This window comes from Camelus dromedarius, chromosome 8 (genome assembly GCF_036321535.1).
Source record: "Camelus dromedarius isolate mCamDro1 chromosome 8, mCamDro1.pat, whole genome shotgun sequence".
NCBI lineage: Eukaryota > Metazoa > Chordata > Mammalia > Artiodactyla > Camelidae > Camelus > Camelus dromedarius.
This window is the reverse complement of record NC_087443.1, coordinates 78,514,356-78,541,710: the sequence shown is the minus strand read 5'-3', so window position 1 is coordinate 78,541,710 and position 27,355 is coordinate 78,514,356. Positions and strand designations below refer to the sequence as shown.

General features: G+C 47.1%; 1 protein-coding gene across 3 annotated transcripts in view; it reads left to right on the top strand.

The window, feature by feature from the left end:
* The window catches only part of C8H10orf90 (chromosome 8 C10orf90 homolog), a 211,619-nt gene that overhangs the window by 15,742 nt on the left and 168,522 nt on the right, over window positions 1-27,355 (top strand). For all 3 annotated transcript variants that reach the window (XM_010993280.3, XM_010993281.3, XM_064488530.1), the window contains exon 2: window positions 7,396-7,468. In XM_010993280.3, the coding sequence (XP_010991582.3) occupies window positions 7,396-7,468 (73 nt within the window). The remainder of the gene's footprint in view (window positions 1-7,395; window positions 7,469-27,355) is intronic.

The window sequence follows — 27,355 nt, the reverse complement described above, 5'->3', positions numbered from 1 at the left end:
TGGAGATTACCTAATCCCTGTGAAGCATTTAGCACAGTCCCTGGCACGCGGTAACCGCTCTGCCGTGTAGCTGTTACTGCGTTTCCGTTACAAAGCCATTAAGGACCCTGTTCTGCTATTTCTCACCAAGTAAAAGTCATCACTTCTAATTCTGAAAAGGAGTGAAAGTCAGCTAGAAAAAGGGCTCCTTTTAGATTGCTTTCTGTCAGTCTGGCTAAAAACAGTTGTGAAAAGCAGTCACCAGTGTGAGATAGGCAGCCCTTTCCCCCAGGCCCAGGGGAGGAGCTCCTGTGAACAGGTGAGCCAAAGGACAGGAAATACCTTCATCCTTTTCTTCTTTTTTGTCTCATTTTCTTTGGAGGAAGAGAAGCGACATCAATTGAGTTAACGTTGTAGGGCTGAGTGGGTGACTGAATTCTCAGAACTTTCCCAAGTGTTCCAAAGTCAGGGTAACTTTATGGCATTCGATGTTGAAGTATTTCAAGCAGTTTGGGACTCTAACGGAAGGAAAGAAGACTGTGACAGTCAACAATTAGAAGGGAAAAAAGCTTCCACAAGGTACAAGAAATGGATTCAGTTTCTGGAATCATCAGCTCCCACTTTAAAGTAAGGAGCAAATGTTGCAAATGATAGGAAACATAATAGAACATACTGAAAGGAAAACTCAAGGAGTCAGGGGAAATCTACCTCTTTGATATACAAAATAGTTCAGCTAGATTTGACTTTGCAACTGGGTAATTAACATGCCTAGATTATGGTGTTATTTCCCCCACCCCCACACCTGATGTTTGCATAAAAATCTCCAGCCACGTGCTTCATCATTGCTGCTCCCATTTACCCCTGCAAACAGGCAGGGGCTGAAGTCACTGGTTGGAAAACAGAGTGAACTCTCTGAAGACCCCCTTCTCAGTAGGCACCCAGGGTAGGCTGTCTTCCTCTGGGAGTCTTAGGAGAGGAGGAGTGATCGAAATAATGTATCTTCTTTACATCCTGATTTGTCTTATTTTCAAACCAGAACCCCACCACACCCCCACCTTGAAAACCAAAGTGAAGGAGAAGCAAGGAGGGACTGAACTGTAGCATCTTTGTTCAGATCGTAACAAGGGAGCCGTCCCACCATTTGCAATCAGATGAGGGATATTATCTCGGTAATAAAAGGCAATTGAGAATCTAAATGAAAAATCTAATGCTCTTCATGCTGATTTATTCTAGATTAGAAAAAGTTAAACCAGATGTAAACATGCAGAGATGAAGCATGAAGAGGGCATCGTGGCAGAGTGATAAATCTCAGTTTTGAGTTGTTATAGGTGCAGGGTTGCGCTCACCAGAAAATACACCATTGATCCATAAACTGCTCGGACATTAATTATTGTTACAGAATAGCGTTCGGAAGATTGAATGCAAACATCTCACGCTGGCAAAGAGCAATCATTCATCTCGTCTGGCCCTGGAGAGTGTATCCCAGACCCCAGAGGCCGCGTTAGCCCATCGGCAGTTCAGCCTGGATCCATCCACATCACGTGCTTGTTATCCGCCCTCTAGCGGGACCTCCATCACCCCCAGAGGAAGGCACTGGGATGCTGAGAAGAGATGGCCCTCTTCCCTGTTTCTCTGTTGGCAGACTCCCACAATGTCTGCCATTATCCCCAAAAGAAGACCCTGCCGGCTAAAATCCATCCTTGGTCTTTGACAAGTTCAGAATCTCTCCTCTGTTTCCCTGCCATCCAGGCAGGTGTCCAGAAGAGGCAAAGTGGAGGAGGGGGTGCCTCCGTGTAGGTCTGGAAATCCCTGTTTTTCACCTCTCTCTTCTTTCCTGGGGCATATGAAGTTTCAGGCCCTGTTTTACTTGCTCAATGCTTTGCAAAGTCCACAAACCATCTCTGCTACCTCCCTCACCTCTGTACACACAAGCACACACACACGCACACACGCTCATGTTAATCTGGGGAATGCTGAGAACACTAGTTCTGGTTGTTTGGGCTCTGGTTGTTAGTCGCTCTGTGATGTAGAGCAAATTACTGAATCTCTCCACACCCCAGGGTCTGTATCTATAAACAGAGATAATGTCTATCTTGTGGGGACTGGATGAGGGATATTTGGAAAACCTTAACCCAGAAGCAAGTAAATTCATTAAATATCTGTGGTACCAATCCGCAATCCACCGTCCAAAACTCTTGGGGCCAAATGTAATTCAACAGTGACTTCGTAATTTTATTTCAGAAAGGTGGTGCTGCCTACCCCTCCCAGTGGGATCTGAGGCAGCACCCTGTAATTAAGCTCACTGATGTTTCTGCAATAAAATATATGAATATTCACATGAAATGGAATAAATTAATATCATAAATAGCCTCAGGTTAGTTCAGGTAAGTCTTTGCTGTCAGATTAGTTTTCTACAAACTCCTAGAGAAAAACTCTCAGCTTTCAGAGCCTCCTGGATTTTAAAATTGCACATAAGGGATTGTGGGCCTGTGGTGAGTACTCAGATATCATGACGGGAGAGTCAGCAAACAGCAAAACCAGCGAAATACAGTAACGTATTTGCTCATTAGAACACAGCTATTATGGCAGGACTTGGGAGGATCCAATGAGAAAATGTGAGTGGTTTTGTAAAGCATTTAGTCTTATACAAGTGGAAAAGTTCCAGTATTATGGCACCTACGATGTTCAGATCTTGCTAGCACACAGCTTTTGGCTCCTGATGGAATTCATAGATCAATTTGCTGTCAATGTGATCAACATCCTCGCTGGTGTCAGACTTGACTACGGGATTTCTGCTGGCGGCAGTGTTACTGAGTCCAAACTTGTTCTGCTTGCCACACGACAGGCCAATAAATTGGGAGACGAGGTGCTGGGGCAAGGAATAATGACTTTATTGAGAAAGCCAGCAGACTGTGAAGATGGCAGACCAGTGTCCTGGAGAACCATCTTCCCCAAGTCAGAATTCAGGCTCCTTTTATACTAAAAAGGGGAGCGGGGGTGGGTGGTTGTTGCAAACTGCTTGGTGTTGGAATCCTTTATCCTTGCAGCTGTCCACGTGGGTCAGGTCGTGATGTCCCTGTAAACTTCCGACAAGACAAATGTTATTTTCCATTCTGCAACTTTTTATCTTTATCTGAACGGGAAAGTGTTACACCTTTATAGATCGGAGCCTTGAGAATGGGCTGTCCTGTACATTTCAGGCTATAACCACATTCTTTTACAGAATGTGGGCAGAACCAGCAAGACTAAGCCCAGGAAACAGGGCTCAAGGTTGCATCTAAAGAAGCAGATCTGAAGTAAAGTCAGGTTTTTCTTCCCTGTTATAGCGGCGCTGGGCAGGTTGGGCTCTGTAAGGTGGCGGGTGGTGAGGTGAGGTGGAAGGAACGCCAGACCAAGCTCAGGGGGGCTGGTATAGGTGCCCGAGCCACCTTCTTCTTGAGCATTTATGTCTCTTACCCTCTCTGAGCCTTGGTTTCTTTGTATAAAAAGCTCAGTGTGTCCTGGCCACATCTCAGGGACTTTGTAGACTCAAAATGAGGTGGTGTGTATGGAAGAGCTTTTGCAGACCAGAACATTTCCTATGATTGTAAAGTATTATGATTCTTTTAATGTGTTTGATCCTGATCATAGTTTTCTGCTCACAAGGAGTCATGGTAATTTCCTGGGTTCCAGTCTGGGCTCCTTCTCTTGCTTACTAGGTCTATGTGACTTTAGGCAAGTTACTTAACCTCTTTGTGCCTCAAATTCTACTTCTGTAAAATGGGAATAATTTCTCTCGCAGAGTTGTCATAATTGCCTGGCTGCAGTGAGCCCTCAGTGATTGCTCCTGGTGTGACCCCAGGCTTGAAGTAGGCTCAGCAGCCTCTGGGAACAGAGGTGGAAAAGAGGTCTTAAGTCTTTCCCTCTATTGTGTGGCCTTGGTGAATTACTGTTGCTGTTCACTAAATAACACACTGATGGCCTCAGAGGCCTAAGAGGGGGCAAAGTCTTGAATGGACTGAGTTAGGAGTCGCTTAATGATCACTCCTGTTGGATCCTTAGCTGACACCATGTACAAAAATTAACTGGAAATGGATCAAAGACCTAAATGTAAGACCCAAAACTATAAAACTCTTAGAAGACTAAAACTATAAAACATAGGACAAAGGCTTCAAGACATTGGATTTGGCAATGATTTCTCAGACATGACTCAAAAAAGCATAGGCAACAAAAGAAAAAAATGGACAAATCAGGCTTCATGAAAATTTTAGAAATTTGTGCATCAAAAGACAGTATCAACAGAATAAAAAAGCAACCCACAGAATGGGAGAAAATATTTGCAAATCATACGTCTGATAAGATCCAGAATATCCAGAATATATAGAGAACTCTTGAAACTCAAGAACAAATAACTCAATTCAAAAATAGGCAAAGAACTTGAATACACACTTCTCCAAAGAAGACATACAAATGGCCAATGAGCACATGAAAAGATACTCAACATCACTAATCATTGAAAGAGGGGGGAGGGGGGTGGGAAGGGACAGACTGGACATTCAAAATTTGTAGATACTGACAGGCATATGTAGAATAGGTAAACAAGATTATCCTGTATAGCACAGGGAAATATAAACAAAATCTTGTGGTAGCTCATAGCGAAAAAGAATGCGACAATGAATACATGTATGTTCATGTATAGCTGAAAAATTGTGCTCTACACTGGAAATTGACACAACATTGTAAACTGACTATAACTCAATTAAAAAAATGTTAAGAATAAATACATACATACATACATACATACATACATACATAAGTAAATAAATAAAAAGAGAGAGATGCAAATTGAAGCTACAGTGAGATACCACCTCACACCCATTAGAGCGGCTACTGTGAAAAAAAAAAAAACCCAGAAAATAACAAGAGCTGGTGAGGACGTGGGAGAAATTAGAACATTTGTGCAGTGTTCATGGGAATGCAATGGTGCAGCGCCTGTGGAAAATAGTATGGTGGCTCCTCAAAAAATTAAAAATAGGATTGTCATATGATTCCGCAGTTCCACTTCTGGGTATATATCCAAGAGAACTGAAAGGAGGATCTCAAGGGGATATTTGTCCAACATGTTCACGGCAGCGTTGTTCACAACAGTTAAACATGCAAGCAACTTGTGTGTCTGCCGACAGATGAATGGATACGCAAAATGTGGTGTATACATGCAATGGAATATTAATCAGTCTTAAAAAAGAAGGAAGTTCTGTACAACATGGATGAACCTTTGCGGACATTATGCTAAGTGAAATAAGCCAGTCACAAAAATGATTCCACCTATATGAGGTACTTAGAGTAGTCAGAATTGTAGAGACAGGAAGTAGAATGGTGGTTGCCAGGCTAGGGTGATGGGTAAAGGGAGAGTTACTGTTTAATAGGTATAGAGTTTCAGTTTTATAAGATTAAAAGAATTACGGAGACAGATGGTGGTGATGGTTGCACAGCATTATGAATGTATTTAACGCCACTGAGCTTTCAGAAAAGGTTACAATGGTAAATTTTATTTTAAATATATTAACCACAATAAAAAATTAAAATTAAAAAATATATTGTATGTTAGAGTTGATAAAACATAGCTGGAAAACATTGCATCTTACATAGGCTGCAGCTAATTTCAGCACATGAGTCAAGGCTCCAGAAAAGAGGCGCTAATCTAACATGTACACAGGACTAAGCTTGAACACACAACTGAGCATAAGGTGCGAACTCTCCTTGTTCAGAAATCACCAAAGGTTCCCTGTCACTTAGGAAATAGTATCCAAATATGCGTGGCATTCAAGGCCACCGTGACATGTCCTTATGTCTGCAGATGTGCAGGTGTGGAGACTGTGGCAGGAATTAGGAGCATTTTTGTAGTGTTTTAACTTTAATTGAATTATAGTCGGTTTACAACGTTGTGTTAATTTCCGGTGTGCAGAGTAGTGATTCAGTTATACACATGTATTTATATATACGTATATTCCTTTTCATATTCTTTTTCATTATAGGCTATTACAAGATATTGAATGTAGTTCCCTGTGCTGTGCAGTAGGGAACAACCTTGTTGTTTATCTATTTTATATATAGTAGTTAGTACCTGCAAATCCTGAATTCCCAATTTATCCCTCCCCCTGTCCCCACTTGTCATAATGTTAATAGACACAGTAACACACGTGCTCTGATCTACAAAGCCAGTCCCTGCTATTGGCGGTTTTGGGTACTTCTGGGGTTTTGCCATAATAAGCCACACTGCAGAAATGTCTTGCATGAATATGGCTTTAACGATATTTTGAATTCGTTAGAAATTCGAGCATTTTAAGCTGGGAAGGGACATAACCAGATTTGCTTTAGAGAAACATGACTGGTGACACAGAGGAGGGAAGGGGCTGCTGGCATGGTGTGGTCTTGGCAAGAGTTCTGAGGCCCTCCATGAGCCTCAGAGAGGGGAGCAGAGGGAGGCGGGGAGGCAGTGGAGGGGGATTTGGGAGATGCAGCCCCCAGGAGGTGTTGGTACCACACATCCCATGGAGCTGGCTGGGAGGTGGGCGCTGGAGAGAGCGAGGTGCATTTCAGTGTCATGGATCAGAGTGACTCAGTGGACCGCGTGGCAGGCAGGCCTGAGCCGGAGATGAGGCCGTGGTGCAGGGAGCGTGGCTGTCTGCTTCCAGAAGGTTTGGGGCCAGTGGGAAGGTGAAAGGAGGAAGGTAGAGGGTGTTCCTGGAGGGACTTTTCTGGTTTCACTTTTAACTCAAGAAAGATTTGGAAATGTAGTTTGAGACGTGAAGGAGGGCAAAGTCAAAGACTGAGGGAGATGGGGGTCCTTGCTGGTGCACGATCTCCGAGGAGATGCAGAGTGGATTCTAAGGGCCACTGTCTTTTCTAAAGACCTTTGTCTTCTGGCAGAGAAAGTCAGGGTCACGATCATCCTTGCAGACAGCAGAACACTTTTGTATACATTAATCTTATTTCCCGGGCCTTGACGGCTAATTCCTGAAATTTGATTGCTCATGGTTAATCAATTTATCAATATTTATTGAATGTCCAGTTTCAGCTCAACCCCCATCAGCACTCTGCTGGGGCAGGCAACAAATATGGAATGTGATTCTTTGATCTACTAGCAAAATCCGTGGCCAAACCCACATTAGCCGACCTGTTTTTCTTCCTCCCTGCTTCCTCCCTGTGCACTTTGCCATCATCAGAAACCCACCCTTTCTTCACTGGCGGAGTTGACCCAGGAGAAAAGGGAAAGGAGTATTTTCATTACCATCTGGAGTTCTTTCTTGGGAGAAAGGAGAGATTCTAGGGACATGTCTTGATTTTTTTTAAAAAAAATCATAACATACATTATTGAAGATTATCTATCTGGAAAATAAAAATATCAAACTGGGAAGGTTTCCATTTCTCTTCCAGATCCAGAGTCGGCTCTTCTCATCCCCCAAAGATCACCCTGCCTGGGAAAGAAACGAGAGCCTTCCAGACTCAGGTAAGAACTCGCCTCTGACCAGGTGGTGCTCTGTTCTAGCCTTTATTTACTTTCCCTCGCCTTTATTTTTATTAATAATGAAATGTGCTTTGGAGAGTAGTCTCCCCCTCACCTGAAATGAGAGCTCTGTGACTCCGACAAGATTTGAGGCTGATTTGAATTTCCAAACACACAGGCTTTTAGGCTGGCAGTCTCCAAAAAAACAAACAAAGCAGAAGAAATATTGGTTGCCTCAGGTAGTGCCTTCAGAAGCAGAGATTACCCAGATCGCTGAGCGTGGGGAGGGGGGTGAGGCCAGAGCAGAGCAGGCACTCCGCTGAGAATGAGTAATGGGACAAATACAGAATCTTCTCAGAACTGGAGCAGGTGCAGTTTAAATACACGCACAGTATCAGTGCGTTCATAAATCATTTTTTATGAAGCTTCAATTCATAGCCACTCAACCATAAAAACACTAGGTGAGATGGTTCCAGTTCCTAACTTTGCTCAGTTTGTTAACATCAATGGCACGAAAATAGGCTTTTCCCCTCCCTTTTCGTGAGAGAAATCCTGTGGATTTAAGTCACATTGTCTGATGGGACTGTAAGGAGACTGCTGGGTTAATAGGATATTTCAACTCACAGACTTTAGCAAAAAATAACTTTGAAAGACTTGTTTATCACATCGCAAATTTTGTCTTTTAATCCTCACTTGAATTTGAATTCGAAACTGTGGCAGATGAACCGATACATGTGAAAATGTGTATGGGTGTGTCCATGTGTGTGATTATACATGTAGACATTTGTAGCTGCTCGTTACCCCTCACCACCTGCCTCCATCAGAGCTCTCAGGGGTCCGAAATCCTTTCCATAACTGACACAGTCAACCCGAGACAAAAACATGATTTGCAAGGAGCTTTCCTAGTCGATCCTTTCTGGAGCCCCCAGAGCATTATTTATAAGCTTATTTTTCAGTAGTAGCAGATTTTTAGTTTGCATCCTTTGAAAACCTAGCCCAGAAATGGCCAGTGATGAGAATGTGAACCCACTGATAGAAGCTTCTGGTGGTGTGGATGGCAGCAGGCTCAGGGCACACAGCTGGTCACCGGCACCCCACCGGGAGTCATTAAGAAGAATGCCATGTTTCCTCGGGGCACTCAGAGGGACCTGGGAGGACAGTCCAGCCCAGGTGACCTCATGCGGACATGTCTGTCTTCTTTTCCCGAGGACTAGGTCAACTTGAAATGCACCTACATCCAACAGGGATGTCTGCTCACGGGGTAGGTAGCAGTTTGATGACTTATACACAAGTACAAGCTAGCCATGAGGCCAGAGGTTAGCCATCCAGGCCACAGGGAATGTGCCCAAGCAACCCGGGTGAGAAGTGAGACACGTCTCCTGGATTTCTTTCCTTCCTTTTAGATCAATCAGTACTTTGAAAGTTCTCCTTATGGAAGAATACTTTAAAGGCAGTCTTTAAACTCTGGTGGAAGGCAAGGAGTTGTTAAAGAAAGAATCAGCCATGACGCTTGTTAAAGAGGGTCAGCAGGTTTTATTCAGGGACCACGATGGTGGGTCTTACAGTAGGGAAGCGAGATTAGGCTCAAACATCAAATAAGGAAAAGTGGAAATTTATAGCCAGGGAGCAGGGAGGCGGTCAAAGGATGGAAGATTTCTAAGAGGAAACATCAGAGGCAATTTTGGCTAAATTGACTTGACATGTGGGGAATGAAGAATTTGAGCAGATATCGAGGGTGGGGGATTTTCTTGAAATTGACCCAGCAGGATTCTTGCTAAAATTGGGCAAAGCGGACCAAGGACAGAACCCAAGAGTGAGGCGTTGTCAGTAAGAGTTCTCAGAGGAGACTGACTCAGGTTTGGTCAAGGAGAGTCCTAGTCGGAGTCAGCACCTGTGTGGCCACCATGCTTCTGCTGGGGGCTGGCTTTCTGACATGTCCCCACGAGGCCGTTCCCATCTGTTAAAGAGAAATTGCACTGGACACTGGTTAAAAATAGCAAGACAGATTTTATTCGAGCTACTGCAGCAGGTGAGAGACTTCAGTACAGAACTGAGCTCAGCCCTGACTGCGACAGGGCAGCCGGGGACCTACAGCGGGTGGATGGAGCGAGGGACCCCGCAGATGGAAAATCACTGAGAAGAACCTGATTAGATATTGGGGGGGGGAGGGGGCTTGATTAGATATCACAGGTCAGGGAAATTCTTGTGAAACCAGCTTAGCAGGATTCTCTCTAAAACCGGATTCATTGGGATTCTTGGGCCTGGCGGGCCAAGACAGCAAACCTAGATGAAGCCAATCAGGAAGAGGGCTCTGAGGAGCCTGACTGAAGTCTGGTCAGGGAGGGACACCTGCCAAATCTCTTCTATGAAGAGTGGCCTCAGCTGTCACCTGTGCCCCTGAGCTCTCTGTGGTCAAACTTGCTCCCTGAAGGAAGAACGGGGAGTTGGTTTCGGGAATAAGACTCCCGTCCCAGCACTCAGGAGAAAGCTCCAGCACAAGGACGGGATCTTTGTCAGCCCTCTCAATGGCTTTGGGAAACCCAGAGAGCAGAGGGTTTGGTCAGGCTCGGAGTTGCAAGAACCAGAAGCACACTGTTGCAGAGGAAAGAAAAACCATTGTAAGGAAACCAGTGAACTTTGTAGAAGAACAAGCCATCAGGTTGTAGAAAGCACAGGAACCAAGGAGGCTCCCTGGGCTCTGGTAGCAAGAGTGTGGCCCTTGGCTTAGAGCTACCCTAACAGGAGCCGGTGCCTGGCTCTTATAGCTCATGTCTCTCGATTAACCTTCTCAGGCTCCATCCTTATGCACGCATTTCAGGTCAGGAGGCAGGCTTAGAAGTTAGGAACATGGCTTCTATCTGATATAAGTATTGCTACCCCAGTTTTCTTTTGGGTTCTGTTTGCATGGAATATCTTTTTCCATCCTCTTATTTTCAGCCTGCATGTATCTCTAGCACTGAAGTAGGTCTCTAGCATATATATGAGTCTTATTTCTGTATCCAGCCACCCGGTCTGTGTCTTTTGGTTGGAGCATTTAATCTATTTACATTTAAGGTAATTATCGATACATACGTTCTTATTGCTATTTTGTTAATTGTTTTGGGTTTGTTTTTGTACGTCTTTCTTTTCTCTTCTTTTTGTTCTCTTTTCTTATGGTTTGATGACTAGAGAAGTTCCTTTAACATCTGTTGTGAAGCTGGTTTGGTGGTGCTGAAATCTTTTAGCTTTTGTTTATCTGTGAAGCTTTTGATTTCTCCATCAAATCTGAATGAGAGCCTTGCTGGATGGAGTATTCTTGGCTGTAAGTTTTTCCCTTTCATCACTTTAAATATATCATGCCATGGAACATGGCTTCCGGACATCCAGCCTTATGGGTGCCTGGCTGGCAGGGCAGTTTTCCCAGAAGGAGCCCATGGGCCAGGCTGATGTCCCAAAGGCATAAGTAGGCCCCATGGATCTCAAGTTTGTCCAACTTCTGCCTGATGCCTGATGTCTGAAACTCCTCCCCATCATTCCCACGCAGGAGTAGGAAGCCTTTACAGAGAAGGCTGACCACATCATAAGACCCAAGGACAGGGGACGCACTCTATCTGAAGGTGGCTCATGACTTGCTTACACAGCTGGAATTGTTAGAAAGTCTTTAGATTTTGTTGGGCCAAAATAAACAACCTTCTTTATTTTTAATCTCTATTGAGTAGGCAAAGAGGAGCCATTAAATATTTTCAAGTTGCTAGAATGAGTGATCTGATCTGTGTTCCAGGAAGACATCTCCACTGTGTAATTCTGGGAAGGAGATGCTACGGGTTTTAGGCCAGGGCAGGGGCAGGGGATGCTGGAAACAGTGGAGCACTGGGAAATGGCCTAATTATTTGTGGGCAGTTGGGATAAGGGAGGAGTTAAAGATGTTTCTGGGTGTGGGGTGCTACCATCAATGAGGTGGGAAATTCAGGCGTCAAGGGCTGGTGTTGGTGGAAGGATCTTGAACTGTGGGGTTTGGACGCTCTGCATGTGAGAGGCCACCTGGCCTAGATGTGCAGGAAGCAGCTGGAAGTTTGGTGCTGAGATCATGAGACAGGTCAGGGTGGTGGATCTCGATGTGAGCATCTTTACCGGTGGGTCAGGAGAAACCAGGAGAAGAGCTGAGATTAGTGCAGGAGAGAGTGTGTGAGGTGGGACAAGGTGGGGCTTCAAAGCCTCAGGTACCCCCAGCATAAGGTGGGAAGAGGAACCGTCCTGGGAACCACAAACCTGTGTCTGGTTTTGTTTTTCAAGTTGAGGTATCCAGTGTCAGTGTGGATTTCGCCCTCAGTTTGTCTTTTATTTTTGGAAAAGTCTCTCTGCTTCCTCAGGTCTTAGACAACAGTGGTTTAGGAGTCCCCCATCGCCTCGGGACAGCTCTAAAACCCAGTGATGTAGGTGGTGACCTATGTTATGGAAGCTAGGTCAGTGTGTCTGGGGTCCAAACAGGGTTCAGAGCACTCACGCAGGAGAGCTGAAGTGAATGTCGTCTTTGGATTTTCATTTTTGTTTCCTTCCTTTGCACAATTCACTGTCTTGGTCATTGGAAATTCCAGGGCTGGGAGGGGCAGGGAGTGGATTTCTTAGGCTGAAGTTTTCCTCTTGGCAAGGGCTCTGAAATCCGTTGGCCTGGGTAAAATTTCAGTTTACTATGATTAATAGGATCTGAACACTAAGGGAGAAAAAAACGTAGGAAGGATGACCGTTTCTGCCCAAACTCACATCTGTTTACAAAATCAGTGGAAGGTAGGAAGTCCTTTTCCAATTTCCATCCTGCATGTTATAAAAAGATTCCATTCACCGTTTCCCCATCACCAGGCTACCTGTCTGCAGACGAGACTGCTTGAGCTAAGGATTTAGCGATGTGGAAGAATCAGGTGCCACTTAAGCCACTTCTGGGGAAATCAGTTATAGGAAATATACGTAAAGGGAATTGATGATGGTCATGGGGGATTTTTAATTACTAATTCACTTGGCTTACAAAGGAAGGTAGGACAGTATGAAATTTTTTCCCTTCTGATCAATTAAGCCTGACCTTTACAGCTGGCAGATTTTAAAGGGTGGGTCTTTGATTGATGAGTAGGACAAAGTAATTATATTTCTGCTTAAAACCTGAGGATAACTGTTGCTTTATTCCAGCTCTTATAAAAGCACAATGATTTGCTTCCTTCATAATCATAGTTTCGATTTTAATTCATAGAGTCGAACAGTCAGTTGTGCCAATAAAACACACACTCTTGACCTCACTTTGAAGAAGAGTTGTTCGTACTATACCTTAGACCCCCTGGATCTGATGTGAGCCGTGTTTCTTTCCTCGTCCAGAAGTCGTTTGTAATTGCAGCCTCTCCGTGAGCAAGGTACAGAAGGGATGCCAAATTTATCTGCTTGATTTCCCTGAAAAACATGTTTTTTTTTTTCTTTTCTAATTAAGGCTCTAATTGTGGGAGGAGAGCCATGTGGATTATTTTTTTTTTTAACAGAGCTGTTTGCTCACTCTGCACTTCTCTGCCTTATTATAGAGCCCTCCCTGCCCATGAGGAAGGTTCCTCTACTGAGCAGTGGTTAAGAGTACCTTTAATCAAAGCAGTTTCTCTGGTCAAAAGCCACATCCATCCTCAGAGAGCCAAGTATAAACCCCCTGGCACAGCATCTGATGCGCTTCTCCCTCTGAGTCCAGTTCATCCTTCTAGATTTTTCTCCAATTGCGTAGCCTTGCAGCGCCTGTACTCACACCTGCGTATCTTTGGAGAGGCTCTCCTGAAACTGACTTCTATGTATTTCCGTTGAGAAAATCCTTCCTTCTTCATGTGTGTTCTCCGACTCAACTCACCCCGCCCCCGATCTCCCAAGGGCATTTTGTTTGTCCTACAGTCATGGTCCTTCCAGTGCTGTCTTGTTTCCCTTGTAGATTTGCCTTTTGTTTTCCCCTTTAAGACTGTGGGCTCAGAGGGCAGGGACCTTGTCCCTCTTGACTCCACGCTTCCAAGTTCAGGGACTCGGCCGCAGAGGGTTCACCAGACTGAGCAGCAGCATTTGTGTGGAGGAGCTCCGTGGAGCCCACTGCCTCCAGGGAGCCCACCTGACTCCCCCAGGCAAGCCCGCGGAGCAGGCTGGGAGTGGGGTCACATGGCAGCCGCTGAGCCCCTGACAGGGAAAGCGTCTGTCTTTGGCTTTTTCCAAGATTCTTTCAAGCGCTTCGCATGACTGGCACCTGCCCTGTGACTCAGCCCCCTTTGTTGAGAGGGACAGCCCTCCCCCCAAGCGGCGTCTGTGGAGTCTGTCCGTGCTTTCCTCACACAGCCTCCAGCCACCCTCTTCTGCAAGAGGGAGGTGGGACAAGGCGGCACAGCCTCTGATCCCCAGAGAAGAAAGAACAATTATTCCTGCCTTCAGAGCATGACATCGGGAGACACATTTGGGTCTTTTGTGCCAACTTGTGTAGGACATTCTTGGAAAGAAAACAGACCAAGTTGCCTTTGTCACAGGGGCATGTGATGGTCCGTGTTTGTTCTCTGATGAATAATCGTCATGCTCATGTCCCCTCCTGAATTCTGCTTAGTGCCTGCCTCGGTCTCAACCCTCAGTTTTGCTGCAATCACCCATAAATAGTGCAGTGAGCAACTTCCTCCCGCTGTACAAGAGTCTGCCTCTCACTGCATCTTCGCCCATCACCTGGTACATAATCCAATTTTAAAAATAATTGATGAAATAAAGTACTAAGCAGAGAGCTCAGCTGAAGATTTCCCAGTCATGTAGCTCTGTTTCAGGGAGCTGCATCCAGCCAGATTTAACTGCTCCCTCTCACAGTCTTGGAAGCTCAGTTACTGCCTCACGTGTACTGAGGGTCTGGGGAGGTCGGATGCTGGGATGACGTGGACGGTCCCTGAGGGCCACTGTGCCTCTTGCTTAGAGTGGTGGAATGAGCTTCAGTTCATTTCCCCCTCGAAGCGTGTGTGCCCTTCTTCCATATTTCTGTCTCTCTGAACTCAGAATTGCTGTTCCGTCTCAGAAGTGTCGCCACCATCCATCTGGTTGGCCAAGCTGGAAACCTTGGGAGTCTTTCTGCCTCTCACACTCCCACGTCCAATCCATGACCTCGTCCCTGTGATTTACCTCCTGCCCATCTGATTCACCCTCTTCTCTCCACCCCGGCCGCCATGTTGGCTTGGGCTACTGCACTAGTCCGTGCTTCCGTGTCTGGTCTCCACCCAGAGATAGAAGGGGCTGTTTGGGCCATGCCGGCCCCTACTTAAAACCTTTCCATGCCTTTCAGTTGCTCTTAGAATAAAGGCAGTTCTTGCTGTGGTCTGAGAGGCCCTGAGGGCACTGGCCCCTGAGCGCCACTCCCTCCCCTCCCTCTTTCTGTGGCACCCCTGCTCCGTGTGCCTCCTGTGGGGGATCCTTGTACGAGCTCATCCCTCTGCTTGAGCTGTGCCACCCACTCCCTTCTCCCTAGGTGCCCCTGACTCATCCTACAGATCCACCCATATGTCCTAGAAAAGCCATCCCCAATCTCAAGACCAGCCCCCCTGCAGGTACCCGGAGTCCACCTTCTTTGCTGCACTTATCATAGCCATGTTGTGTTTATTTGTATTTGACGAGTATCCGTCCCTTCATCCAGACCGTAAGCTGCACAGAGCTTGCCAGCACCCATGACAAGCCTAGGTACCCCATAAACACCTGCTGGGGGGATGAGCCAGCTGGCTGGAGGAAGGGGCTAAGTCGGTGATGGAGCCTGGAGAGCCACAGGACAGGGGATCAGACACAGCCCTGTGGCTGACCTCACAAGGACTTTGAGATGATGCACAGACACTGTGTCACTTTCCCTGTCTGCCGTCTCTACATTCACACTGAATTTCTCTGACTCTCTCTTCTGACCCCATCTTCACAATCTCCTTCCTTGGACTTCATCACTGTCTCTCCTCCTGGCGTTGCCTGGCCCCAGAACCATGGGCCCCAGCCTGTGTGGAGGTCCGCGCTGGGCTTAGACATGATTGCTGGTGTGACTTCAGGTGGCTTTAAATTAGAAAGGTTTATTGGTTTCTACTTCCTTATTAATTGTTAGTTGTATATCAGGAGCTCCCCAAGAGAAAAATAACACTTACAAATAATTGTGTGAAGTCACGCACTCCTTCCAAGGGCTGTAGATTATCAAGAAAAGGCTGCAAATAAAAGGCACATTCCCAAACTCTTGTGGGTCCCACTGTGTGGAATACTGCTTGTTTGGGTGAAAGATTGTTTTGTTTTGTTTTGTTTTGTTTTGTTTTTTGGAGTAGCTTTTGCACCCAGCTGGCCATCTGAAAAAAAAAGATTTCTGAAAAGAAAAAAAGCATCTAAACAAAGGCAACGTAAATTGAAAGGGACACATGGAATTAAATGTATTTTTGAAGCTTATTGTGTTTTTAGTATCACGATCATGTTCGTGTCCAGCTTCTCAGCACAAAAGGAAGGTTTATCCGGCAGTGACTGAGGCAGAGGGCCCGAGGATCTGCATAAAGTCACGTCCAAACAAAGCCAAACTGGCTACCCTCTTTGCTTATTTTAAAATACCGGTGAAAATACCAGTGCAGGCCAGAAGATCATTCTTGTGAAGCAAGGACTTGTGGACGGATTAACTCCTCAACTGCTTCATTCTCTCTCTCTGGGTGTGGTTTCGGGCTCACAACTTGCCTTTAGCTGGGGGAGGGGGGTGAAATGCAGTGGGCGGGGAGGACCCTGTCTGGCTGAGCAAGACTTATGATGAACGAGGAAGGTCTCAATTGCCAGAAAAGGAAAATTAGGGCCGACAGCCCTTTCCAGCTGCCCAGGGAGCGCAGACTCTCTGTCCTGGTGCAAATGTTTCCCTGTGTTCGAGCAGGAGACAGGTAAGATCTGGCTTCTCGTTCAAAGGTGCTATTGTTCTTGAAAAGGCCTTGGCTTCATGTCACGTGTCTGCCTGGGTCCCGGAGCAGACCTGATGTTTATAAAAGCTTCCGGAACATTCTTCCCTCAGGCTGATACTTGACAACACCGCGGCCTGACCTGTGAGGGCTCCTGAATCTCATTTTAAGAGCTTCAGCTGTGAGGTTTTCTGTTTTTCAAAACGGCCTTGACCACAGAGGGCTGCGCTTTCTCTAAGCGGTTTAAGTGACTTTTTAAATGGAGCTCTTCCTTAAAATGGAATCTCATGGGAAGCCAATTTGTCAAACAGACGCAGAGGCGCTCAGGCCAAAGGGGGGGCAGTGAGCACGCGTGCCCAGGTGGGCCCTCTCCCCTGAGATGTTCCAGAAGTCCAGGCGTGTGTCGGAGCGTGACTTGAAAGCCATCATCCTCAGGGCTGGGAGGAGAGCACAGACCATTCGAATAAACATTGATCGCCTCCTCTCTGAACGCTGGGACTGCGCGCAGTTAACCCGGAGCCCCGCGGAAAGAGCAGGTTATCCCTGCGGGCAGCCCGCTTTGACCTGGAGACGTCCCCCGCTTCCTTACCGAGCGGCGCTCGAGTTCCTAAATCCCACTCGATTTTCTGGCTCTCGTGAATGTGATTATCTCGGCGCCTGTGAGCCGGAGCCGGTGCTGCAGGTTGTCCCGTGGAGGGCCGCCTCTCGTGGCATCCCGCGGAGGGAGAAGAGGAGGACCGGTGCTCGGGGTCTTCACTGGAAGCTGGGCTGAAGCTAGCGTCTGTAATGGACTGTGCTTTTAAAATTCCCTTCCTTTTCCGGTATTAAATAGCTTTACTTTAATGACCCTCAGCTCATAGTTTCTTTTAGATCCTTCATACTGGCCCTGGCAGGCCTCCAGCTACTTATTCAACTCCGAATGTGGCTTTCTTGAATGGCTGGCGTGTGCTTAAGTTTGATTTGTTCTTTTTATGGGATGGAGGAGACGGTCTATGAGGGTGATTAAACCTCAAGATGGGCAGCCGGGGGAGAGGATGGCCAAGCCCTGTGCCTGGACAGCTTTGAAAACAGGCCATGCTGAGGGTCAAGGACTGCCCTTCCGGAAAGCTGTGCTCCGCGGCGGAGCTGGGGAACGTGGATTCTGAGCTGGGGGTGCCTTGGGCATGAATTAAAATTGGGGTCAAAGGGTAATGTTTCTGCCTTCGGAGACGAGACTGGAAGCTGTGTTCTGGGGTGAAACTAGGAGGCGTTGGAAAACCCCAGCTCTACCACCGTTCCTTTTCGAACGTGACTGGACTGACCTCAGTGAGACTCAGCTTTATGGTTTGTAAAGGCGGGGATGATAGTACCGCCCTTGCCTGGTTGTCCTGGGGAATAGTTACAGTGGGCATAAAACCCTAATCCTAAACGTTTGAAAAATTTATTTTACTGTCATAACACTTAGCGTGAGATCTACGCTTCCGACAAGTTTTTAAGCATGCAGCGCATTTTCGCTGACTGTACGTGCAGTGTGGTTCGGCCGATCTCTAGGGCTTATTCATCTTGCTTAACTGAAACTTCACACCGGTTGATTAGTGATGCCTCATCTTCCCCTCCCCTCACCCAGTCCGTGGCCGTCACCATTCCAGTCTCTGGTTCTATGAACTGGGCCATTCTAAAGAGCCCCCAGAAGCGGAAACCGTGCAGTATTTGTCTTTCTGTGACTGGCTTACTTCACTGAGCATAATGGCCTCGAGATTAATCCATGTTGTCATTGCAAGATTTCTTTATTTTTAAGGGCTGAATAATATTCCACTGTATGTACAGACCACCTTTTTCTTTATCCATTCATCTGTTGATGGCCATTTCAATAGTTTCCACGTATTGGCTACTGTGAACAGTGCAGCCCTGGATGTAGGAGAGTAGATATCTCTTCCGGATCCTGATCTCAATTCTTCGGATAATACCTAGAAGTAAGACTTTTGGTTCATAGGGTCATTCTAATTTTTTGAGGAACTTCCATACTGTTTTTCCTAGTGGCTGCACCATTTTGCATATTCAGTAACACTGTCCAAAAGTTCCAGTTTCTCCACATCCTTGCCAATACTTGTTATCTTTTGCTTTTTAAAATTTTTTAAATTTTTTGTAAGAGCCATCTTGACAGATCTGAGGTGTTATCTCACTGTGGTTTTGGTTTGCTTTTCCCTGATGACGTCTGACTAATCCTAATTGTTGATTTTTAAATTAGCATGAGGATAACAACTCTCTCCCCAACCCACCAAAAAAAAAAAAAAATACAGACTCTTATAGGTTATAATTCCTTTTCTGAAACATTCTGTTTAAGCCGTATGTTGGGGGAAGGGGAGAGAGGGTGAGCCGAGGTGGGCATACAGACAGAGGGGCCACCTGTGATCTGTGATCCGTGGGCACACTCCACGTCTGCCACACCGGGACCCTGGGCAGCTTTCCAGCCGTTAGTGACACCCGCAGTGGGTCACCATGCTCAGCCCATCCCCGTGCCTGCCTTCCTCTTTATCCCTGCCACTTTGCCCCAGATGCTTTCATCCCAGCTTACTGTGAAGCCTCCTGCCCCACACCATCCCTGGCCATGAGCCCTGCAGTGGTCAACTTTATCCCTGTCCTTGGCCACGTTGGTAGGCCGCCCCTAGGAGGGATCAGACCTGCTCCCCTGGCCTGTGCTTCTAAGCACTTCAGTGGGTGTCTGGTGACCTCCTTGCCTGTGGGCTGCTGCATCTCGGGCAGACTCTGCTGCACCATCTCCAAGGACTCTCCTGGCCCTGGAGTGCCCTCCTTCCTCTCTTCACACCCTTTCTTACCCTGCCTCATGGGTCTCTGGGGAATCCGTGGAGTGATGATGGAAGAGGCCCACGGAGTCTGGATGTCGCATGCTCGCAAGCAGGGTTGTAGCACCTTGGGGGAGGGGGGAGCAACATCGGGACGGTGGCAGCAGACGCCAGAGTCAGGTCGGGATCCGTGTAGATCCAGAATGCCGTTTTGTCAGAGGACCCGGCTGGGGCAGGGGGAGGGGGTGGATCGGGGATGAACAACAATAATAGAATTCAGGTATCTGTTGCCACAGCGACACCAAAAAACTCCCCCTCCCCAAGACTCAGTGGTTTACAGAATAATAAGAGTTTCTGTGTTTCTCGAGCCTCGAGTTGGCGATTTCGGCTGATGGTTCTGGTCTCTTCTGGGCCTGCTTGTGTGTTTGGGGTCGGCAGGCTGTCGGCTGGGGCGCCGGCTCCGCTCAAGCCGGCTGCATGGGGTGAGGGCCGGCGGGGCGGGGCAAGAGCAGAAAGAGAAATGCAGAAACACGCCTGCAAGCAAAGCGAGTCGAAGGGCAGCACTCAGACTCTGGAGGTGGAAAAACAGACCCCACCTCTCGATGGAAGGAGCCACAGAGCCCACTGAAAACGTGGGGTGTCGGGGGGTGGAGAACTGGGGCTCCTAATGCCATCCGCCTACCAGCTCCGTGCCTGGCGCTCTGCTGGGCGTGCGCAGGGCTTGGGCCTTTTCACTACCGCTCCAAGAGGAAGGTACACCTGTGTCCATTTGATAGATAAGAATATTGAGATTCAGAGAAGATCAGTAACTTAGGGGGCTGCTGAATTGCTCACCCTTAAGTGAGGGTCATGTTTTCTCCCTTGTGTTCTCTGATGGGCGTGAATGCACTGGAGCACATTATGTGCCTGGTACACACTGGATGCCTAGGGATGCTGGCTGCCTATGGGCCTGAAATCAGCGTGCCCAGGGGCCACACGTGTCCCCATGTCACTGTGGCCCCTGTGCCTGGCACAGCAAACAAGGTCCAATACACTGCTATTCAGGGCTGCATGGCAACATATAGGGTCCTGGAAAGGCAGCCTCAAGGTCGGACAGATCTGGGTCTGATCTGATGGGTCATTTACTAGATATGGGATCTCTGGTTTTGGAGGCTGGGAGACTGTGTCTTTTGAAAGTCACTCCTGGAGGATTCTAATCTCCTCTCTTCTGTCTGCATGTTGTCAGTTTACATGGCTTGGAATTCTGCTCCCTGGGGTCACAGGGTTCCAGCTCTACTGCGGTACCCGCAGCTACACAAATGAGGACAGTGTCTGGTCCCCCACCGACGCCTGCCCCATCTGCTCTTGCCACTTCTGCAGCAGCTGAGTCTTTGATCTGGTCAAGGTCGAGTTAGGAAGCTGCACCCCTGGCTCCTTTGTGACGATTCCATCGTCTCCATGTTTCTCCTTGTACATCTGCGCCGTCCTTGGGTCCTGGTGTTTATGCTGCCTGGCCTTGGTTTCCATCTTCACTGCTCAAGTCCCTGCCATCCAGGACATCTGGAGATGCCAAAGGCCTGGAGATAGAGGTTGTGAACCCGAATGGTGCCCTCCCGTTTTACTGAGCGCTTATTCTGTGCCAGGGACTGAGTGGGGTGCTGGGTATGCAATGTTGAACTTGACATCAAAGCAACCTGCCCTCCTGAAATTTATATTCTAGAGTTCAGGATGGACAGAAATCAAGGAAACAGACAAAAAAGCAGCATGAGTAAAACAAGGAGATAAGAGAGAAAAACAAAGGGACACCTGCTTTAGGTCAGGGAGGTTGGAAAGGTGTTTGCCTTCCCAGGAGCCAGGGTAGCGGGTGCTTCAGGCTGAGGAAGCAGGATGTGCAAAGGTCCTGAGGAAGGGAAGAGCCTGGCACCTTCAAGGAACTAATAGGAGACCCAGGGTGGCCTGAGCATATTGGCGGGGGGTGGGGGTGATAGGAAAAGAGACTGGAGAGGTGGGCGGGAGATGGACCAGGATGTCCAGATGGAGGGCTGTGCCAACAACAGTGAGCTTTGTGTTCAACACAGAAGTAACTAAAGGATTCGAAAAGAGGGATTCATTTTGCTTTGTGATAAGGCCACTTATGCATGCGTGTAACCTAACTCAGAGAGTGTCCTGGTGTCTGTGCCTGATTAAGGGTTTTGTGTGCACGTGTACTTTCTGAGGTGCGATGCATCTCTCTGTATATAGACGGACTTTTAATCAAGCCTTTCAGCATAGTTTATATATGTTTTTATAATTTCCTTGCTGGTATAAATGTTTGTATTTGAAAAAGTTATATGAGGGTATTGCATAGAAGACTTACCTAACCTTATAAAGTTGAATCATAGTCATTGAATTTTAGGAAGGACTAATTGTTGAGCTTTTATGAAATACTGGGTTTAAGTAAACTCCATACTGGGCAACACCAGCGTGTATTCTATGAATATCATTATTTTAAATTAAGAATTAATGTTTAGCATTCCTAGATTACGTGTTAAGTGTCTGATATAATTTGTAAAGAGTGTTTGTCTCCCGTCTTTACTTAAATTTAAAATAGAGTTCATATTCAAAATATCCAAAAAAAAAAAGATGTTGTGAGATCTAAAGCCTATATAATTTGGGCAAACTTGTTTAAGAAACAGGATGCGAAATGACAAGTGGCAAGCTGCACAGCCCTGATGGAGGCTCGGAAGGGCATCCACGTGGGTGAGGGGCCCAAAGCTTCCTCTGCTTCACCCCAGATCCCCCTTAACGGTAGGAATGAAGGGGGCAGGAGTGAATGCAGGGAGATGGACTTACAGGCCCACAGCAGCCGTCCGGAGAAGAGAGTGGTGACTAGGGTGGTGGCCTTGGAGCACGAGATGCACTCAGGTAGGTGGTGGAAAGAAAGCCCTAAGGTTTTGCTCAATGCTTGGATGTGGGCAGTGACGGCGTGGAGGAACTGAGCATTATGTCATGTGAAGCATGTTCCTTCACCTTCTCAGTATGTCTAGGAGGTACTGATGATCATCTTATAAAGAATTTTTTATTGCATTATAGTTGGTATACAGTATCATAGAAGTTACAGGTGTACAATACAAGGGTTCACAATTCTTAAAGCTGAGACTGCATTTATAGTGTAAAATATTGGCTGTATTTCCTGTGTTGTACAATAGATCTTTGTAGCTTATTTATGCCTGGTAGCTGTACCTTTAATTCCCTCCCTGTGTATTGTCCGTCCCCCTTCCCTCTCCCCACTGGGAACCACTAGCTTGCTCTCTATCAGAACATCTTAAGTCCAGAAGGAAGGAGATGGACACTCGGAGGCTTCATGAGCTGCCCAGGTCTCAGAACTGCTCAGCGTCAGGTCGAACCCTGGCTGGGCTGCCCTGAAGCAGCTGCCTGCAAGTCCCCTGTCCCCATGTGCTGGGGGGCGGGGATGTGGCAGAGCAGGCGCTGGCGGTCACCCACTCCCGGGGATAGTTGACTTTGGACTAGACACACACAAGTTTTCTCAGATGAACTTGAGAAAGACTCTTTTTCCTTCTCTTGTCTGTCTCTGCTCTGCGTTCCTCTCCCACTGCTGACCCGCACTAATCTAACCCCAGGGTCCCTCTGCCCAGGCTGTCTCATCTGGGGGGTCACCTTTCCCTCCTCCTTTGCCTCCCCACCCCCAAGCCCATTAGCTTGCTCACAGGGGGACCACACTGGGACCCCTTCATCCGAGCATCTTTGGGACTCAGCACACAGCAGGCGTCCGGTCAAGTTTTGCGGAATAAAGTTCTTTGACATAAAGGTGGAGTTATAAGCTGATTCCACGCAAGGGCTCCAGGGGTTAAAGCTTTCTTGTTAGTAAAATAGGACAATGATAGTCCCCGCATCACGGGGTCACTGAGAGGATTAAACAAGTTCACGTTGACACCGTGCCTAACGCAGAGTGCACACATGGGCTATGGTTATTTTTATGATCTGTGTTTTAAGAGGAAAGAAAGATGAACAATGTCATATAGTTAATGCAAGATAAAATGCTAAGAAATATTTGCAAGTTAAAAGAGAAGTTGGCGAATGCAAAAATTAGGCTTGGAGCAGTGAAGTTCATAAACAGCCTTTGGGGTCTGAGATCCCCGCCCCGACTCACCTTTCCCTGCAGCCACCATTCATCAAACCCTGAGCTGTGCGGCCCTGGCCCCAGCCCCGGACAGAGCTTCGCCGAGCTGGTGGCGGCTGTCTTCGCTGAATACAAAGTATGCGGATTTACTAATAGGAAAGGATGTCCTATCCACCCGGAATGCGAAGCATGCAGAGCCCTGTTATTTATAAGCCCATTTTTCTACAAATGGCTTCTCCTCCCTTGTAAGCATCAGTTTTTCTGATGAGTTTGACTCAAATTTTAAATATGTGGAATTTAAAATTACTTTGGAAACTTTCCCCCTTTCAAGCCATCGTCTAAAGAATAGATGCCTTCAGATGTCTGCATCTGTTGGGCAGCTGGAGGCGGCACCGCCCGCTTCCGCCTTTAACACCTGTCATTTGTCTGCGAACCGACTTTTCTTGATAATTGAGATGTGCTGTGCATGGAGCTGGGGTTTTATTTGAGGGTGCTGAAGACGGACTTCGGCCAGATGTTTCCCCTTCATTAGAATGTGTCCATCCGACGTGGCTCATCAGAAATCTTTGCTGGAGGGGGTCTGCCTCTGTCCTCCTTAGAAGGGATAAGCTGGGCTCCTTGTTTCTGTGCCAAAATGACGGAATTAGCGTTTAAGAAGCACTGTCGTCATAAAAGTTTTCACCCTTGACAATTAATGCAGGAAGAGGTCAATGATGGGAAATTAATGCTGCAGAAATCAGCCTTCAGCATTCCTGAGCATTTGGGGCCCGAGATGCCACATCTGAAGGCGGCCTCTGCCTTCCAGTCCCAGTGAGGGTGTAACTCTATGAACACCGTTTGTGTCTTGAATATTAATTTCTGGATTGGCAGTGTTCCAAGTAGTCCTATTTAGACAACAGCTTCTTACACGAGGGCCATTCAGAGGTCTCCGCGGAGGTCAGGTCTATGCCAGGAAATGGCAAATGCTGTACAAGGTTGGGGGACCCATGGAAGCAGCCTCGTATCTGGAAGGAACGGGGCAGATACAGCCCAGCTGCTGTGTAATGAAATGCGATCACTAATTGTGCTCCCAACTGTGAGGAAAACAGATAGTGAGGAGTGGGTAGGTAAGACTGGCCTCAGAGAAGCTGCAGGGACCGGATGATGGACAGGAGGGTGATGTTAGTGGCCAAGGAGATACCCAACTTGGGAGCGGTGACTGCCAAGTATTCAGAACTGTCCACTCAGCAAATCAGCCCCAGCTTACTTGTTACTGAACTGTTCGCAATGCTGAGAAGCAGGAGCCAATGAAACACATCTGGGAGGCTGAACTCTCACAAGATCAACACCCCTCCCTTTGGCTCAGTGTTCCCAGTGACGGTTGAAACTCAAGCAGAGGGCTCATTGTGAACGCTGGAATCCTCCACCAGTAAGGAACCCATGAAATAACGACAAACATTGTATTCCCTCAGCTCCATTCCTTCCTTCCTTCCTTCCTTCCTTCCTTCCATCCATTCACCCGGACTTTCCTTCATCCACCCAACATCTAATGGGTTCCAACTTTGAGAAAGGCCCTGAAAATACCTAAATAAATAAGACACAAACCTGGGCATTTTGAATTTCTTACAACAAATGGACACTTAGAGACCCCAAGAATGTGAAAGCCAAATGGATCTTTAGAGACCCCCTTGTCCTATTCAACTGATAAGGAAACCAAGTCACAGAACAGACGAGTGACCCAGTCCGGCCAGGCTGGACTCCGGGGCCTCGAGACTGACAGTGGCGGGAGCTCGCCCACGCCACACTGCGGAGCCCTCTTCACGGTGAAGACAAATACATGCGTTACAGACTGGGTATAAGTCCATGCATTTTTTTCCCCCAGAGACACCTGCTAATTTTGATAAGGACAATAAGCAGACCTCTTATTCAGAGAAAACTGGCTGAGTGTGTCCTGGAATAAACCAGATGTAGTCACACGGACATGAAAACACGGTCTGCCACGCAGCTGGGATCCTGGTGTTCTCTTTGCTGGAGGAGCCACGAGAAATGGTGGTGTGTACCCTCAGCCCATCAGGCCTCCCCCTCCTTGCCTGTCTCTGCCAAAACGCAGCAGTGAACTGCAAGTGATTTTTCTCTTACTAACGGTGGGTCACCCTCTATCCCAGGCCTCATTTTTATGTTATGTTATGGTATGTTATGTTATGTTATGATTTTATTTTAACTTGGAGCAGCCCAACCTCTGGAGTTTCAGTCTGGCTTCAGGACTGGAGGCATGAACCACAGGGAGACAAGACAGACATTTCTCCTTTGTGGGTTTCCCCTTGGGCACCGCTCCTCTAGATCAGATGCTGCCGCCTTGCTACTTCACGACCAGGGACCACACTGAGTTTCCCCTGATTATCCGTGAGGCCTATTAAGGTGGAACCATTCCTCAGAAATTCAAACGCCCAGTTTATCTCCATTAGTAAGAAGAAAATCACCGCTCTTCCATGGCCAACCTGGTTGCACTGAGCTTTGTTTCAATTTTGCAAGTCGGCCTTTGTCATGGTGGCCACAGTAGCTGCTGGAGGGAAATGTCCCTGCAGATGCCAAAGGAGTGTTCAGAAGTGTCAACAACCTCAAGGACCGTTGCACTCTCACTTAGAAATCAAGGTTGCACCTTCCAGGTGAGGTGGTTTCAATGTCAGCCCATTGCTTTCATTGCCAGCACCAGCCTACCCGGGAAGCCCGCAGCGAAGGCACCGCTAGCACTCAGCTATTGATTTCTGTGATTCAGTGTTTCTGCTCAGGGCATATTTTAGCACTTTTTAACAGATCAGCACAATCGTTCAAGGATCAATCATGATTTCTTCCTACTGATCCATTTTAACGTGATAGCAAAGATGCGGTAATCCTTTCTGAAGTTGGAAGAACGTAACTAATGCCGGGGTAAGGGTGTATTATTCCAGCAAAGAGCCTTTCACGTGGGAGGCAAGGTAGGAGGCTGCTCCTGAGCTGCCCTGGGCATCCATGCCCCTGAGCTGAGCTGAAGCTGTGGCAGGCAGCAATTCACCCAGAGCCCCCCCGCTACTCCCCAGGACAACGATGGCTTCTGAGAGGACAATGGTCTCTGTAGCACCACAGGGATGCAGGATTGGAATGGCTTAAGGCAGATGGACAGAGAGATGGAGGTAATGGCCTGTTTTCCATGATTACTTGCCCTTTTTTTTTTAAATTGAAGTACAGTCAGTTTACAATGTTGTGTCAATTTCTGGTGCACAGCACAACACTTCAGTCATACATGAATGTACATATATTCGTTTTCATATTCTTTTTCACCGTACGCTACTACAAGATAGCGAATATAGTTCCCTGTGCTGTACAGTCATGATTGCTTAAGTTCAGAGGAGAGCAGTTTATTTACCAAGAAAAGAAAGCTGTCTGAGGCCTTCCCACAGAACATCTCCAATCTGAACATCATCCACTATGGGAAGGAAAGATTGCAATAAAATTCTGGCAGACAATGGAAGAAATGAAGTGATTGAATTTCACTCCTCAAGCTGATTTCTGCGTTCCTACGTTGCCCACTCTGTACTTCATTTGGGTCTTTGATTGCTTGAGAGAAAGTAAGGAATTGGCAACGAGGTGTCAACCCTTTTTAAAGAATGTGTGTTGGGGAAGGTTGGGGTGTAGCCCAGTGATGGACCGTGTGCTTGGCGTGCACAAGGTCCTGGGTTCAATCCCCAGCACCTTCATTAAGGAAAAAAAAAAAAGAAAGAAAGAAAGGAAAAGAATGTGTGTTGGCTTTATCCAACACTGCTTCCTCCTCACTTCTGTCCCCCGAACTCCTCTCCTTTCTCAGGCTTTGTCAGAACCAATCAGATGTGAGACTGGTGACAGGAGACCATGCCCTGAGAGAATGCTCTATTCTGGGTCCAGACCCCTAAGGATGCACCGCTGGTTACCAGTCAAACAGGATGCTGAATACTTTTTGTATTTTGTAAAAACATCACTTGGTCAAGTCAGTGTGGGAAACACTGGGTGATGGAAGTGAGCTGTTTTGTTTACTGAGGGGCTCTTAGAACCCTCATTACACTAGTGGGCATATTTGAGCAAGTTCTGCAAACTTGCTTGGCCTTTGCACGACGAGCCT